This window comes from Bos indicus x Bos taurus, chromosome 12 (genome assembly GCF_003369695.1).
Source record: "Bos indicus x Bos taurus breed Angus x Brahman F1 hybrid chromosome 12, Bos_hybrid_MaternalHap_v2.0, whole genome shotgun sequence".
NCBI classification, from domain to species: domain Eukaryota; kingdom Metazoa; phylum Chordata; class Mammalia; order Artiodactyla; family Bovidae; genus Bos; species Bos indicus x Bos taurus.
In genome coordinates, this window is record NC_040087.1 from 28,947,295 (window position 1) to 28,966,624 (window position 19,330).

Sequence of the window (19,330 nt, forward strand, 5' to 3'; positions counted from 1 at the left end):
TAAACTGTGGAAAATTCTGAAAGAGATGGGAATACCAGACCACCTGACCTGCCTCTTGAGAAATCTGTTTGCAGGTCAGGAAGCAACAGTTAGAACTGGACATGGAACAACAGACTGGTTCCAAATAGGAAAAGGAGTATGTCAAGGCTGTATATTGTCACCCTGTTTATTTAACAGGGTGTTAAATAAACATGCAGAGTACATCAGGAGAAATGCTGGACTGGAAGAAACACAAGCTGGAATCAAGATTGCCGGGAGAAATATCAATAACCTCAGATATGCAGATGACACCACCCTTATGGCAGAAAGTGAAGAGGAACTCAAAAGCCTCTTGATGAAAGTGAAAGAGGAGAGTGAAAAAGTTGGCTTAAAGCTCAACATTCAGAAAACGAAGATCATGGCGTCTGGTCCCATCACTTCATGGGAAATACCTGGGGAAACAGTGGAAACAGTATCAGACTTTATTTTTCTGGGCTCCAAAATCACTGCAGATGGTGACTGCAGCCATGAAATTAGAAGACGCTAACTCCTTGGAAGGAAAGTTATGACCAACCTAGACAGCATATTCAAAAGCAGAGACATTACTTTGCCAACAAAGGTCCATCTAGTCAAGGCTATGGTTTTTCCTGTAGTCATGTATGGATGTGAGAGTTGGACTGTGAAGAAGGCTGAGCACCGAAGAATTGATGCTTTTGAAGTGTGGTGCTGGAGAAGACTCTTGAGAATCCCTTGGACTGCAAGGAGATCCAACCAGTCCATTACGAAGGAGATCAGCCCTGGGATTTCTTTGGAAGGAATGATGCTAAAGCTGAAACTCCAGTACTTTGGCCACCTCATGTGAAGAGTTGACTCATTGGAAAAGACCCTGATGCTGGGAGGGATTGGGGGCAAGAGGAGAAGGGGATGACAGAGGATGAGATGGCTGGATAGCATCACCGACTCGATGGACATGAGTCTCAGTGAACTCCGGGAGTTGGTGATGGACAGGGACGTCTGGCATGCTGTGATTCATGGGGTCGCAAAGAGTCGGACACGACTGAGTGATTGATCTGATCTGATGTGTTAGTTTCAAATGTTAAATCTACCTTACATTCTCAATTTATATCATATTTGGCCATGAAATATTGTCCTTCATATGCATTTTTCTATTTGATTTGCTAAAATTTTGTTCAGAATTTTTGTACCCTGTTTTATACGAAATATTGTTAGGTAGTTTAATTTCTTAAAATATATTTATCTGTTTTTGGACATCAATCTAAAAAAAATTAATAAAAAAAAATAAAATTGTTTGTGGATAGACAAGAAAAAAAAAAAAGCAAAAATAAACAAATGGGACCTAATTAAACTTAAAAGCTTTTGCACAGCAAAGGAAACTATAAGCAAGGTGAAAAGACAGCCTTCAGAATGGGAGAAAATAATAGCAAATGAAGCAACTGACAAAGAATTAATCTCAACAATATACAAGCAGCTCATGCAGCTCAATTCCAGAAAAATAAACGACCCAATCAAAAAATGGGCCAAAGAACTAAACAGACATTTCTCCAAAAAAGACATATAGATGGCTAACAAACATGTGAAAAGATGTTCAACATCACTCATTATCAGAGAAATGCAAATCAAAACCCCAATGAGGTACCATTTCACGCCAGTCAGAATTGCTGCTATCCAAAAATCTAAAAGCAATAAATGCTGGAGAGGGTGTGGAGAAAAGGGAACCCTCTTACACTGTTGGTGGGAATGCAAACTAGTACAGCCACTATGGAGAACAGTGTGGAGATTCCTTTAAAAACTGGAAATAGAACTGCGTTATGACCCAGCAATCCCACTGCTGGGCATACACACCAAGGAAATCAGAATTGAAAGAGACACGTGTACCTCAATGTTCATCGCAGCACTGTTTATAATAGCCAGGACATGGAAGCACCCTAGACGTCCATCAGCAGATGAATGGATAAGAAAGCTGTGGTGCATATACACAATGGAGTATTACTCAGCCATTAAAAAGAATTCATTTGAATCAGTTCTAATGAGGTAGATGAAACTGGAGCCTATTATACAGAGTGAAGTAAGCCAGAAAGAAAAACACCAATACAGTATACTAATGCATATATATGAAATTTAGAAAGATGGTAACAATAACCCTGTATGCAAGACAGTGAAAGAGACACAGCTGTATAGAACAATCTTTTGGACTGTGTGGGAGAGGGAGGGGGTATGATTTGGGAGAACAGCATTGAAACATGTATAATATCATATGTGAAACAAATGGCCAGTCCAGGTTCGATGCATGATACAGGATGCTCGGGGCTGGTGCACTGGGATGACCCAGGGGCATGGTATGGGGCGCGAGGTGGGAGGGGGGTTCAGGATGGGGAACACGTGTACACCCGTGGCGGATTCATGTTGATGTATGGCAAAACCAATACAATATTGTAAAGTAAAAAAAAAAAAAAAACCCTCCCTTTGAGGGGTGGGGGGGCGGAAAGCCAGGCTATGTCTAGCACAAATAAAGCTGATGGTTTTCTGATGGTTTCTGATGGTTTTCTGTTTATATATTCAATACAGAATAAGATTATATATCACTAAGCTATTAGAACTCAATTTTGTACTATTGGTTGGCATGCCGCTGACCAATACGCATCAATAACCTCCATTTCTTCTGACATATGCTGCTAGTTTCCATGGTGCATCTGCCCTTGTGCTTCTCCTCATGCCCAAAGCTCAATAGCAAGAACGCAGACACTCAAAAACAGTTCCCAGAGCCTCACTTCCTGGCCCATGCCTGATGCCTTTCAGGAATGGGAAATTGGGAGATACACATTTGTGCTAAGACTGAAATACCCAAGGCTCAGGGTCTATTCCTTATTTATGCTTCTGATGTTGGGAAATGTATTAGGAAATAAATCATATGATGTTCAAGGACTAGAAAGGACATTTAATAAAATAGGCACATGGGGAAGTAACTAATCATAGTGAGGAGACAAGAGGAGGAAAATTTGAAACTGTAAGAAAAAAGGGCAGCTTTGTCGATGGGGAGGGAAATTATTTCTAGAATAAATGTGGAAAGATTTCACTGATGTCAGAAATATCTCACGTGATCAAAATAAAGGAACTCACGTGATGGTTTTAGTCAATATTAGATAATAACAGTAGGTCACCAAAACAGGTGTGATGCATCAATTCTGGAATTCCTTTCATCCTGGGTGCTACTAGATAAATAAGCAGTAGGAGGTGGTCTGGGGTTCTCACCTGCTTACATTTCATCTCATTAAGGGAACTCCAAAGGAAGTGAAAAATAAAGAAATTAAGTTACTGCTTCATGATTTGGAAAAGAGGGGGAAGAAAAAAAAATGTAAAAAGCATCTTGTTAACTGAGGTTATGTGTTTGTTTCTGAGTTATATTCTCTACTAGAGAAAAAGTGGTTAATAGTCAATAAGCCCTATCACTGGTCTTTGCTGGTCTTCCCTGGTGGCTCAGCAGAAAAGAATTTGCTTGCCAGTGCAGAAAACACAGGAGACATGAATTCGATCCCTGGGTCAGGAAGATCCCCTGGAGGAGGGCGCAGTAACTCACGCCAGGATTCTTGCCAGGAAAATCTCATGGACAGAGGAGCCTGGCAGGCTACAGTCCATAGTGTCGGACATGACTGAAGCTACTGAGCACATGAATGTGGTCTTTGTTGAACTTAAAATAATACACAGACAATTGCAAAATAGAATTTTATTTACCTGATTCTTTTTTTCACATATAATCTTTCAGTACAAAAACATGTCCAGGCCTTCACAAGTGCTTTTCATTTTCCAAAACGAACAAACTTACTAGCTTTTTTGTTAAAAACAGTGGGAATTTATTTGAGTCCAGTATTCTTAAATCCCCCTTCACACTTATCTGTGTGTTCTGTGAAGGCAGAACTTGCCAGCAATAGGGATGATGCTCTAGAGAAATTATATTTTAAAACATATGGAAATATAGTTTTTGGCAGTTGTAATGCCCAATTTTCCTCTGTGGTATGGGCAACCTTAAGAAAAGTATTTTGAGAGCACAGCTCTTCTGACATCACATACAAGCCAGAAAGGTGAAGGGTACCAGGTGAATAGTCAGCACGCCCTTCTGGTCATATATTAGACTTCGAGCCTTGTGCAAAGTTCTGCTTTCAAAGCTGCCGCTCCACTGGCCTCCTTAGGGAGGACTTGAGGTGAGTGGACATCTCAGAAGTCCTTTTGCTATCACTTCAGCAGGATGCTGATGGATTCATTTGACGTTGAAAAAGCAAGGAAAGCGATTTAGGCTTAATGCGATTATGGCCACGCTAGAATTAGATGTCATGAATGTTTTCATTTAATGACAGTGCAACTCAATTTAAGAGCAGACTGTGCAGGGCCAAAGGGCGGGCATCCATTGGTAGGTTGGCCGTGCTGCCGAGATAGAGGTCCACTGCCCATCAGCCTGCTATTTATGGGTCATTAGTGCCTCGCAGGCACGTCGGGGTGAGGAGACCCTCAGGTACAGTCCTCAGGTGGTAAACACCACGGCTGCCATCGGAACGTCATGCCCGACACCCTCCTACTATGCTCCCAGTGCAGTCAAGTTTTGCTCTCAGTAAAGATGAAAAGCGTTGCAGGCGTCATCTTCCAAACGCTGTGCTTTTTCAGGTAGTCCCTTTGAAGCCCAGTGCTCCAAAACCGTGACTAGGAAATTGGTTTCACTATATTGTCCTCGAGGTTTATTTTGCTCAAAGCCCCAGGTTTAAGTGCGGAGGAGTCATCCGCCCACATGATGGAAGTAGACACGCTTTTTTTTTTAGTTTTGAAAATGGATTTTCTCCGATGTTTGTGCAGCAGCTGTTTCAACTTGTCCTTGAAAAAGCTGGTTGTGAGAGTGTAGAGGATTGGGTTCAAGGCACTGTTTACTGGAAGGAAAAAAATGACGACCCAGGAGGTGATTGTGTCTGGAGAAGGAAACGAAACGTGAAAGAAAGGTGAAGATTTAATACACACAAAACACATTACATGCTATAGTTAATGCCATTTTTGAGAGGGCTACCTGTTCCATCTAAGTCTTCTCTGACCTTATGGAAAATCTCTTTGCCAGAAGAGCATAGGAGCTACGGATTCAAGGTCCTACATGAACTTTTCTGAGTTTTAGTAACTACTCTGTATTTGTCGTAAATCAATATGGGAGGAAACATTATGTGAAAACACTTTATAAACTATAGATTGATACGTACTTTTCTAGTTTCTATTGCCTCTCCTTATAGAAAAATAGGAAAAAGAGCAATTAATTGGACAATGTCCAGGAATCTTCTGGTTTAGAGTCAGATCTGAACTTGGTCTAAATTTCAGTCCTGAAGATCTTCCTGCCTTACACTACTATATTCAGAATGGAGTCAGAAGATCTGAGGAGCAAAAAATATATATCTCAAAACTCAGTGAATTCCTTCTGTGTGAAGCCTTTCAAAGGCTAATAGAATATAAGGGAAATGTAAGGGAAATGTTTCACAAAAAGGGAGGAGATATTTTGGATGACAGAGCATTTTCTGAATTTAGTTGTCCCTTGATATCCACGGTGGGACATATACCAAAATCAGCAGATTCTTAAGTCCCTTATAAAAAATGGCATAGCATTTGCATGTAACTTATGTACATCCTCCCTTTAAATCATCTGTATATTACTTATAATACCTAATACAATGTACTTGAATGTAAAGAGTTATAAATACAATGTAAATACTATGCAAATATGTGCTAACACAAGGCAAATTCAAGTTTTGTTCTTTGGAAATTTCTGGAAAACTTTCCCCCAATACTTTCGGTGTGCGGTTGGTTGAATCCATGGATTTGGAATGCAGAGGTACGATGGGCCGACTACATCATTTACTTGGTTAGGATGAAATGTGTTTTCCTCCTCAAATAGAGCCTGACCCTAGGCTTGCACACTTCTTAGCTCTGAGACTGTGGGCAAATCACTAAGCTCCCCAGACCTCAACTGCCTTATCTGTGAAAGGGGCTGATGATAACTTACATGACTGATGTCCGGGAGCTGGGCCGGCTCTGCGGACGTCCCTTTTCAGCACTAAGCCCTGTGGTTCTCCAGACCCACCACACTCTGCTGCCTCCTCCCCTATCTTCAGAGTCAGAGAACTGTCATCTCGGGAGACCAGCATCCTGCCTTCCCCTCTCCCACTCCTTTGTGACTGCAACCTCTTGCTTCCCCACCCCGCAGTTTCTTATCCTTCACACACTGTTGCTTGCTCTTCTCTTAGTCCCGCTCTTCCCTACATCCTTTCTGTTCTTCTTCCGGTTTGCTTTCCATCTCTTCTCTGACTACTTATCTGCCCCTTCCTCCTCCCCTTTGACCTCTCCCTTCTCCTTTTTCTATGTTTGCCTCTCCTTTTTTCATCCCGTCTTCTCTTTCTTTTCCTTATTTCTTTTTAACTGGAAAGAATATGAAAGAAAAACATTTGTATTTAGCATATCTTAGATTGATTCAATGAAGTTTTATATTACTATATATTACTTGTCCTTAATTTTTTTAAAAATTAGATACAAACAGTATGTGATGGAAGAAAAACTGGTTTTTTGTTTTTTTTTTTGTCTATTGAGTCCTTAAAGGAAGCTGTGATCAGGAATGAGGTGTCCTGTTAGTCTCAGGGTCACTCGGTGGTGTAAGGTTAGATCATCTCAGGACTGAGATGGGAGGGCTGAAGCCGGCTTACCTTTGTGGCTGAGCCCAGGTACTATTGGCCACCTGTCATGGTGGAGAAGACCCCACAGTTCTTGGAGGGTGGGGAAGGGGTGGGTTTAAGTTTTCCCAATACCATGGGAAGTTGGGCGAGGAAGGAGAGGCTTAGTCAAGTCTGGTAAAGACTTTTCTCCTGGTTCCACTGCGACATTCAAGACAAACCTCAAACTGCTGAACTATAAAATGTAGAGAAAGACTAACGTGTGGCCCAATAATGTTTCATAGTAATTTCTTCCTGATCTGGTTCCCTATCATGGTCTGAAATGTCTTAGACTTTCTCCGAGAATGACGATTACTACCCCTGCTATCAGGCTTCCCTGGTGGCTCAGTGGTAAAGAATCTGCCTGCAAAGCAGGAGATGCAGGTTCCTTCCCTGGAGAAGGAAAAGGCAACCCACTCCAGTATTCTTGCCTGGGAAGTCCCATGGAGAGAGGAGCCTGACGGGCTACTTACCCTACCATAGGGTCCCAAAAGACTCGGATAGAACTTAGCAACTAACGAACTACCACAACCCCTACTATCAGAAAACCTTGTCGTGAGACTAAGCTGATAGGTTAAAGGGATGTGGTGGGTGTTGTGTGGCATTTGTAAGACATCTGACAAGCCAGAGGGACATAAATAGTTGGAGGAGATTTTTACTTAAAGAGTCTGCCTGCAATGCAAGAGACCTGGATTTGATTCCCGGGTTGGGAAGATCCCCTGGAGAAGGAAACGGCAACCCCCTCCAGTATTCTTGCCTGGAGAATCCCATGGACAGAAGAGCCTGGGAAGCTATAGTCTGTGGGGTTGCAAGAGTTGGACGTGACAGCGACTAAGCACACACACACGTTTGTTACTTAGCCATCCACCGGGCCCAGTGTGACAACCACATGGCCAGGGCCGTGAAACAGACTAGTGGTTCTTAACCAGGGGGGTGCACCTCAGAATCACAGGGCGATCTTTTCTAAAATATCCATACCCAGGCCTTGGTCCCTATAGACTGAATTCAGAGGCAGGCTGGAACCTGGGCATAGATATTTTGTTCTGTTTTACGCACCCTTGGTGAAGCACCACTATCTAGCTCCGGTGGAAGTGAGACACTAAGATGCGGTTTTTCTCTATCTCCTGTGTTTTTATTATTCTAGTCAGGCTTACACCATTATCCAATTCCTATCTTAAAATACTGATTATAGAACACTGAGGAGGGCTTCCCTGGTGGCTCAGTGCTAAAGAATCCGCCTGCCAATGCAGGAGACATGGGTTCGATTTCTGGTCTGGAAATATCCCACATGTTGCAGAGCAGCTAGGTCCATGCACCAAAACTATTGAGCCTGTGCTCTGGAGCCCACGGACTGCAACTGCTGGGTCCACACGCCCTAGAGCCCGTGCTCTGCAACAAGAGAAGCCACTGCAATGAGAAGCCCGTGCACCGCAACTCGAGAGGAGCCCCCACTCGCCACAACTAGAGAAAAGCCCGCACAGCAAGCAAGGCTAGAACAGTAAAAAACAAATAAAATTATATATATACACATATATATATTTATTTTATTTATATAAAAATATATATGTAATATATAATATATTTTATTTATATACGTATATATGCGTATATAAACACTGAGGAAATCATAACTCAAGCTGTAGGGATTTATGGAGAATTCACTACACGTAAGACCCTGTATTCTGGCCTCGTCAAACAGAGGACGAAAGCAGACACAACGTGCTTGGGAATCATAGAAGGGACTGACCTGGTATTTCCACCCGGGAGAGGGAAAGGATTTTAATTACAAATACAGGAATCCAGCAGATGGCTTCAGAGAACACTATAAAAAAGAAACGGTTCGCGACAGCCACCTCTCTTCCCATGTGACTCCTCTCATCTGAGGTCTGCAGGGCAGTTTTTTGAATGGAACAGAACATGACAGTATAGGAAAACACAATAATGAGGAAAGCCAGCAAGTTCACACCTGTTGGGAAAAGCACAGCTCTTAACATCTTGGGCGTATACATCAACAGCAGAAACACTCTATTACTTAGATGTTTGGTATGGTGCCTTTTCCAAGAACCATTCTTTGTATTAGCCAAGTGGTAATCAGGTAAAACCCTGAACTCACGGCTATAAACTGGAATAAAGGCATTGGGTTGGCCAGATCAAAAAGATATTTCAAATACATAAACACATTACCAAGAATTATAGACTTTGAAATTCAGATCTAGGTCTATCATGGGGTAATCTGTAGCTTTTTTAAAGCAGGAAAAAGGCTACTTAATTTTTTATCTCTCTGCAAATTCAAACCTTAAGGGATTACTATAATCACATGTACATATCAAAAAATCAGTATGCCCTATTCCTTTATCTTATAAATATGATTAAGATAACCTTGGGATATCAAGAAGATAATAGCATCAGAAACATTATTTCTCATGTTTATTGGTCTTAAATCAAAATAATACCTAGGACAAAAAAAAATCTTTATTTTCCTTCAGATTGTCCATAGTCATCTAAACCCAAATTCAGAACTCTTTAGACTATTTTAGAAAAAAGAGTAAGAGAAAAACTAAAAAGTCAACTATATGAATTACTGCTTTAGAGCCACTTATCCCACGATCGTGACTTTTTGGTCACTTTGTTATATTCTTGCTACCATAAAAATCCTGAGGGCTCATCTTATTCCTTATAGTGAATGTAAAATATCCATATAATTTCAAAGTTGTTTTAAAACGTCCATCTGAGTAGATTGTATGTAAGACTAGTAAAGTCTAGGGAAAAATACTATAAACTCATGGTGTTTCATTTTTTTTATCCAAAACATTTCGCATGGAATCTCATTACAAAACCATACAATTGGATTTCACAAAATGGGTTGATCTTAGGTCTACTGTCAGAAAGTTAAGAATAAATAAAAAAAAAAAGACTGTTAAAGATGTTTCTCCGGTACAAATCCTGAAAACAGACCTATAGAAAGGTTCAGAAGTGTATGTTCTGGAAACACCATAGGAATGTGAGATGTTAACAACAGTGGAATCTGGTGAGGCATGTCTGGAATACAGGAAACTGTACTGTCTTTGCAACTTTTCTCTAAATCTAAATATATTCTAAAATTTATAAATTATTTTAAAACTATATATTCTTATTTTTAAGCAAAAATATTGGCCTTTAAGTCTCCATGTCTCACACATAAGCTGTGTAAACGCAGATGATATTTGTGTGTGTGTGTGTGTGTGTGTGTGCGCGTGTGCTAAACCCTGTCAACCACCCCACACCTCCACCACAAGATCCAGCCACACAAACTTCTTTTGCCCTGTATCTGGGCCTGTTCCCTGGCTGCGGGTCTCTGACTCCTGGAACACAATGTCTGCCTTCACTTGGCCCGTGTATCCTCATGCTTTGGGCCCCCATTTGGGCTAATTTTTCCTGAGGCGCCTTCCCCGGTCCTCAGATCTTGGGCTTCTAGGACAGTCTGCACTCCTCCTTCCTGGCTTCTGTCAGCTGGTGACACAAGGACGTGTTTACTTGTCTTCATCCTCCTTGCTGGCTGCAGGTCTGTGGGGACCAATCTATTTGATCTCCAGTACCCAGAACAGTGCCTGGCCTATAGTAGGTGCTCAATAAATCCTTTTTGAATCCATGAATATAAGGTAGTTAGTGTGTGTGTGTGTGTGTGGCTATGCGTGTGTCGGGGAGGGAAGTTTTCCATGAAGTGCACCTCTACTGGGAACGGCTTACATTACTGCAGACATGATATAGCCATGAAACACAACTACCAAATAGGCTTGTGTGTGAGAAGTATTATTAAAATGGTGCAAATTAAGTGTTTTCTTTTTCAGAGGGAGAAGGAATAGGACCAGAATAGCTGGGAATTGTGCTTAGGGCCATTTTGTGATGGGCTTTAAAGTGACTAATTTAAACTTAACCCTGGTTGTAGGGGTTCCTAAAGGTCTCCAAGCAGAGGATACTCAGTCCTTGGGATACTCAGGTGGTGAACAGATAAACAGGAGAGCAAAGACCCCAGAGGCCAAAACACCAGCAAGTACTAATGTAATAATTCAGGGTGAAGGTCATAAGGCTTTAAAGAAAGGTACAGCAGCAGATAGAGACTGAAAGAAAGAGAAGTCAGAGGCATATTTTGAAGAAAAAACATTTGATGAAAAAGAAAGGATGACAGAGCTTATTTCTTCCTTAGATGAGGGGACCAGATGCGAAGGGGGGAACTGAATTGATGATACAGCCCTGGTTAAAGACAGAACACAGAGATGGCCTTAGTGCTAAGCAAGAGAGATACCTATTAGACAATATAAAACATTTTTTTAATCTTTAGGGGCTAAACTTCTCATTCACTTGTAATAGAAAAGGTTGGGTTTTCTTTTCTAACAAATTAGGGAGAATTAAGGAAATGGAAAAGCACCCTTCTGTTGCTGACTCTAGAGCTGCATTTATGAAAGGCAATAAACTTTTCTGGCATTTCCATTCAAATAATCTCCTGCTAGTGAATTTCAAGAATTTTGTTATTATTATTTATTTGGCTCATATCTAGACTGTGAAAAAATGAGTTCAAATAACTTGGAAGGGTCACAGGACATGGCAGTGAACTGGAATTCCTCCAGATCATTGTCATTGTGTATGAACATAAAATCAAAGGGTCTCACAGATAATAAAAAAGATCATTTGGAGATCCTGACAGTATGTTTTTGTTTTTCATACTAAATCTTTTAATAAAAATTTAATAAAACACTTATAAATATGCAGCAAGAACTTTTCTTTAAAAAAAGGAGACAGTCTTAACTATATTTGCTTACTTTCTGAAATGGACAAATATGGCTTTACTGAAATTTGAGGTACTTCTATCAAAATGATGTTTGTCCAGGAAATGAGAAATAAGTTACCTAGGAAAATTCCAAGAGAATACCCTTTGCTTCCAATATCTTCTGTTTGGTCATAATAAAGTGGGAAACATACTCCATTTTTTCCATAAAAGTTTCCAAAATAATCCTCTTTCCACAATGGAGTCACAGCTATTAAGAACCCCACAATCCAGATGCAGATGAGGACGGCCAGGGTCTGCCATTTTCCAGGACGAATGTTACTGAAGGGAAAGACAACGGCCAGGAACTTCTCCAGGGTCAAGTATGTGAGCAAGAGGACAGAGACCTCAGTGGACAGCATGGCCAGGAAGCCCAGGAGGCGGCACTGCAAGCTCTCCATCCACAGCAGCGCGTACTTCTGATACTGCCCGCGGTACTTTAGATCGCAAAGGCCAATGAAGAACAGATACACACCCATCAGGCAGTCCGCACCTGTTGAAGAATCACAGAGTGTGTGTTGGCAGTTTCAGCATCTCTGTCTTCGTTTTCTGATTAGATCTGCTTCCTCTATACTGTCCTAAACGAACTAACGTAAACACCCACAATAGTACTTAGGAGTACTGTTTGAAGTCAACAGACTTCAAAAGGTATATTATCTCTAAAGTACTACACTGCATCTTTATAATTTTGAAAAAGTGGTGGTAGGGAGATAATTAGGGTTGTGGGGAGCCTGGGCTTCCCAGGTGGCACTAGTGGTAAAGAACCTGCCTGCCAATACAGGAGACATAAGAGACACAGGTTTGATCCCTGGGTCGGGAAGATTCCCTGGAGGAGGGTATGGCAATCCACTCCAGTATTCTTGCATTGAGACTCCTATGGACAGAGGAGGCTGGTGGGCTACAGTCCATTGGGTCATGTAGGGAATCTAGGTTTTAAACAGTAAAAAATATAACTTACATATTTAATAAAAGGAGTAATTTTCTGGGCTTGAGGAACATGGATGTTACTGCAATTAAAGGTTAAACAAAGCATAGTTTTGTAACCTACAACCTGTCCTTCTATAATCCATCCCTTGACTCATTGACTCCCTGTTACTTCATTTCCAAGACATAAATCACTGCAGACTCATGCAATCCAGAACAGAGTAACCAAAGAGAACAATAGGACTTTCATACTTAAAAAAAAATTTCCCAGAATATGTAACTCATATTAAATGCCATTTGCTGAAGGCTGATATAATCTAGAGCACAGCACACTGAAGATACCCTTAATCCATTTACACGGGAAATATACTTACAGCCAAGGATTTTGATGGACGTAGCGTGAGTCGTGTTTTCAGCTTTAATGAAAGATCTCATGCCAATGACAAAAAGATTTCCAAAGCAGGTTATGAAAGCTATAACCCAGACAAATACTCTGAGGATATTGTTAGCCAAGAGGTCCTCAAATGAAGAAATGCCGTCAGTCAAGGGCATACATATTCGGACATGGGGAGCATAGGAGCAGTATCGAAAGTTTTTGAAATAACTAAAGTCAAAGGGAAAAAAGAGTCACTTGACAGCAATGACACAGAGACGACAGGTGCAGTCCTATCTGGGGCTGCAGCTGTGGAAGGCGTGTGGCTTCACTAGGCTCGGTTATTTTTGTTTAGTAGTGATTATGGGAGGACAGAGTTCTTCATTCAGTATTACTTTACTCTAGGCAGTGTTCTTCCTTTAAGGTGAAGAACCTGAAGAACACGGGATCTGTGGCAAGGACGTGAGAATGGGAAGTCTCCAGGGCTCTAATTTTCCCTGCCACATTGGGTGTGTTCTAAGAAGTTGATGGGGGTGTTATAAGAAGTTGATGGCCATTGTGAAACTGATATTTAACAAACTTTCAGGGGCTTGGGTTTGGGACATTAAGATTCTCACTAAAAACATTACTTACTTTTAAGTCTATTCCCTTAAACTAGCCTTCTTTTCCCTGGTAGGGGCAGGAAGGGAGGGTCCGTGAGACTAGGAAAATTCAGTCTCATGGCAGCGAGTAGGAGAAGCAGCTACACAGATTCCTGGTCAGGGCCTGGAAGGACTTAAACCATTTCGAGAAGAAAATACAGGCTCGTCTGTGATTGGTGTGTTTATGATCTAAGTGTGTGCAATCTTCAAGGGTTTAAACTGGGGAGGTCATTTGGATTTAAGGTCATTCTCCAAACATGTTATTTTTAGGATTTTCTCCCATAAAACTCGTTCTATTTTTTTATTCATTTACCATTTCTTTCACTTCCTTTCTCATCTAATCTTTTCTTTTTTTTTTTTTTAATCTGTTCATTCAATTTTGCTAAACTAGCACGTTAAAGAAAGCTTTACTTTGCCTGGCTTCCAGGCCTCCTGTGATTGGACCCCTGGCTACCCTGATGATTTCACCACTTCCTGACCATGTTCCCTCCACCCAGACACGTGGGCTTTCTTCTGATCCTCAGACAAGCAGGTTCACCTTCTTTTCAGTGTGCTGCTTTTGCTTTTCCCTCTGCCTGCAAGAACCTCCCCCCAGAATTGCCTCCCTCCATTCAGGGCTGCTTGACTGTCACATCTCTGACTTCTGGGGGAACCATCCACATTCCCTTCCTCCATCCCTTGAACTCGCAACACTTTCCTTCCCAGCATTTCTTCATCATTTATTTGTTTCCTAGTTTACTTTCTGGCTCCCGAAGCTCCATGGAAGCTCCATGGGGCAGATTCTTCTCTCTCTTGCTGATCCCTGTGTTCCCCCTGGCCTGAGGGAGGCCCTGGACACACACATGTGTTAGGCAAGCAGATGAATGGTTTAGCTCTGGCTGTGTCAGGTACCCCCGTCCTCAAATAGCAGTGGTCCAGCCTCTCTGCCCGCTGTGACCAGGGCAGGTGGGCAGGTGGAGGTATTTCAATAAACAATGGACAAGGAAGATGAAAGGAGAATCACTAGGTCCCTTAGTAGGGAAGGAACCACGTTCACAGACTTTCTGTTAATTGTTGGGTCCTTCTTGACCTCAACCCGAGGTTCACGTTTAAAGCAGCTGCTTCTCCATCAAATTCTACAAAGGTTGAATTTCTCTGTTCTAAGAAGACCTCACATTCTGCCCGCAACAAGGAAATGCTAGCCTCATTAAATATTTATCTACTGGAGCCACAGAAGGAGAAGTTATGAAAACCATTTGGATGTACATCGAATACTTGTCTTTGGGTAATCAGTCCTGCTGCATAAACATAAACAAAATGTTCTCCCCAAAGTGCACCTTCACACTAACCATTTCAGCCACTTGCTGCACCCAACTTGATATCTTACATCGAATCCTCCCTATTGTTGTGGATGACAAGGGTTAATTTTTGAAATCAGAACATATAGGTTACACAGTTGATAAAGAAATGATCATGTCATATACACATATATTAACACAACTTACACAGTGCACTTTAGCCAAATATATTAACGTGACTTATCAAAAACTACTATAAAGATGAATTACCTCCATTTTGCAGTGCACTCAGTAACAGAAACAACACCTGGAATTTATATAGCATCTTTCTTCCTAAGGGCTCAACTCTTAGAGTGGCCGACTGCTCACTCATGTGAGGTGAATTAATGTTTCCAGGTCTCTCGAGTACCATTAGCCAGGGACTTCATCCTGTGTAATATGTGGCATTCTGGTACCCTGATCTCTTATTGGGCCTCAATTGGATAAACAGCGTGTTTCCAGAGAGAAGTGTCATTCATGTCGGCACATCATAATATTGAACTCTATCTGAACAGGGACCAAAGGTGACAAAATTAAAAAGTTCTCAACAAAAAAGACTTTTTCTTGCATAAAAACACATTGCAGTGATACATTAGACAGTTTACGCTGCAGCATCTGTAACATTTCACCATATGTTCTTCTCTGTTCTTTCAGACATACATACATGTAGGAAAGATTCTTCATGGGTTGAAACATCCGTGTGTTTATATTCGGAATCTCTATCCTTTCCAGGTCTCTGGAAAATAGGCACAATAGGTTTCTTGATTTTAGGGTTTAACTTTTTAATCATTGTTTTCTTTGCCGATCTTAAAAACCATGCTTCAAAATCTTCTGTTATCAATTCAAAATAGGATGAAAATTTTTCAATAAACCATTTTAGAAAATTGCCATTTCTATTTATGCCTCCCATAACTTGGGGTTGATTTTGTCACTTTCACATGCAAAACTACCTTCTAATAAAACACTTTCATTCATTTTTTTTGATGTAAAAATTGCAGCTGTGATTTGGTCTGATTGTGAAATTGGCTCTGTAGCTTGATCTCATAAACCAAACAATATGAGTTACAGGGTTTCAGACAGGGGCTGATATTTTCAACCTGAGAACATTACCTAAGTGAGTTTTGTCAGAAACCAGATTTAAATAGAGTCATTTCTTCCTGGCCTATGTGTCTTTAAGGTGGAAAACCATGAGAATGGTAAGAGGAACTCTGATTCAGGGCAATTGCTTTCTCAGACCACCATGGGAAGCATAATTCCTTTCACTCCTCCAGCCTCATAAAACGTCCTCAGGGGGCTCCAATGGTAACCCCCAACACTCCTCATTTATCCAGAAGCTTCTTTAAATGTGGATTCTTTGAAGACTCTTTAGGATGACATGATTTAGAGGAGTCTTCATGTTCTCAGGAAATGTAGCTAGAAAGAGGATAATCTAGGAAGACAGAAACCTATTCCTTTTAAGGCTTATTTTGAAAAATGTGCGATTCTCATTCAGTTTCTTTTGGGCAAATCAGAATAAGGATTTCTTGACAAGGTTCCAAGTTGTCCATTGCTCATTGAGGACTTTGATGGTCAGAAATGAGACTTGGGGAACAACTATTACTACTGAACAGGGCCCCTCCTACAGAAAACTCTGGAGTCCTTTTTAAAGAATTTTTCTCTTTTCTTTCTTTTGATCTCTAGCTTTCTTTTGGACTTATCATAGCTTCACCATTACACGGGTTATGTGATTATTTGGTGAATGCCCTGTAGTTTTCAAAAGAGCAGAGGCTACTGTATACTGAGTGCCCAAGACAGTGCTATGATTATGTTGGCCAATAAATGTTTGTAAAATAAATGTGTAAATGAATCTTTAGAGAATAGGAAATGAAGCAATAAAGAAAGAAAAGAAAAGAAGAAAGAGACATATGGAGTAAATTTACAAAGTAGTAAATTACTACTTTGAATTATCTTTCAGAAAGGCAGGATGTGTAATGATATTTTGGTTTTTAGAATTCAGTATGTGGTGAGTGAAGGGAAGATCATTTGGTCCACATCCTCAGGCCTTTTTCCTTATACTTAAGAACAATGTATTATATATACATATATATATATTATATATATGTAATACATATATATTATCATCATCATGTTAGTCGCTTGGTTGTGTCTGACTCTTTGCGACCTCGTGGACTATAGCCCACCAGGCTCCTCTGTCTGCGGAATTCTCTAGGCAAGAATACAGGAGTGGGTAGTCATTCCCTTCTCCAGGGAACGTTCCCAACCCAGGGATCGAATTCAGGTCCATTGCAGGACGATTCTTTACAGTCTGGGCCACCAGGGGAGAATATATATATATATATATATACACACACACACACACACACATATACATATATATACATATAAGCATATGCTTCCTATATATATATACACACACATATATATACATATATATACACATATATATACATATACACACATATATACATATATATACACATATATATACATATACACACATATATACATATATATATACACACATATATATACATATATACACACATATATATACACATATATATACATATATATACATATATACACACACATATATACATATATATACACACACATATACATATATACACACACATATATACATATATACACACATATATACATATATATACACACACATATATACATATATACACACATATACACACATATATATACACACATATACACACATATATACACACATATATATACATATATACACACATATATATACATATATATACACACATATATATACATATATATACACACATATATATACATATACACACACATATATATACATATACACACACATATATATACATATATATATACACACATATATATACATATATACACACACACATATATATACATATACACACACACATATATATATACATATACACACACATATATATACATATATATATACACACATATATACATATATATATACACACATATATACATATATATATATACACACATATATACATATATACACACACATATATATACATATATACACACACATATATACATATATACACACACATATATACATATATATACACATATATATACATATATACATACACATATATATACATATATACACACATATATATACACATATACACACATATATATATACATATATACACACATATATATACATATATACACACACATATATACATATATATACACACACATATATACATATATACACATATATATATATACACATATACACACACATATATATACATATATACACACATATATATACATATATATATACACACATATATATACATATATACACACATATATACATATATATATACACACACATATATACATATATACACACATATATATACATATATATACACATATATATACATATACACACACATATATATACATATATACACACATATATATATACATATATATATACACACACATATATATACATATATATACACACATATATATACATATATACACACATATATATACATATATACACACATATATATACATATATACACACATATATATACATATATATATACACATATATATACATATATACACACACATATATATACATATATACACACACATATATACATATATATACACACATATATATACATATATACACACATATATACATATATATATACACACACATATATACATATATATATACACATATATACACATATATATACACATATATATACATATATACACACATATATATACATATATATACACATATATATACATATATATACACATATATATACATATCTATATACACATATATATACATATATATACACATATATATACATATATATACACATATATATACATATATACACACACATATATATACATATATATATACACATATATATACATATATACACACATATATATACATATATGTGTTTAATATTCTAGCTTCTTGAGAGCAGGAACCAAGACTTTTTCATCACTGGATGTTCACTAATACCTACTGAGAGAGAATCTAAATCTTCTATTAATTTCCAATAGAAAACTATTTAGCAAGAATAAAAAGTGGTATTAAGGAATGGTTTTTTGAATTAAATGAAGAAAAGCTTTTGGCTGAGATCAGGTAAGGCAGTATGTCCTTTGTGGGGGACAAAGAAAAGCTTTGATCAACAGTGGCTGTTTATGGGACAGGAATTGTTGAGGTTTTAGGACTAACTGGCAGAGTTCTTGGCACCATTTGAAATCTAGTACATTTGAAATTGTAAAACACTGCTATTTGTCAGAATGTTCATATTTGTGGAGTAATTTTTATTTACTGTTTGGAAAGTAAAAAGCGTGCTCTGCAGATTGATTATCAAGTAGATGGCTGTAGGAAAGAAGAAAGGGAAAAAGTAGAGAAGTCTTAAAAAAATTTTTTTTAACCAACTACTTAGTGATGAAACTATTGCAAATTTAAATCTTTGTGAGAA

At 38.8% G+C, this 19,330-nt stretch overlaps 1 protein-coding gene across 1 annotated transcript in view; it reads right to left on the bottom strand.

Moving 5' to 3' along the window:
• Window positions 1–3,714: 3,714 nt before the first annotated feature.
• The window catches only part of RXFP2 (relaxin family peptide receptor 2), a 98,093-nt gene continuing 82,477 nt past the window's right edge, over window positions 3,715–19,330 (bottom strand). The window contains exons 15-19 of the mRNA XM_027557060.1: window positions 15,442–15,513; window positions 12,822–13,051; window positions 11,606–12,016; window positions 8,470–8,688; window positions 3,715–4,949 (exon numbers count right to left, since the gene is read on the bottom strand). Coding sequence (XP_027412861.1) covers window positions 4,690–4,949; window positions 8,470–8,688; window positions 11,606–12,016; window positions 12,822–13,051; window positions 15,442–15,513 — 1,192 coding nt within the window. The 3' untranslated portion in view covers window positions 3,715–4,689. The remainder of the gene's footprint in view (window positions 4,950–8,469; window positions 8,689–11,605; window positions 12,017–12,821; window positions 13,052–15,441; window positions 15,514–19,330) is intronic.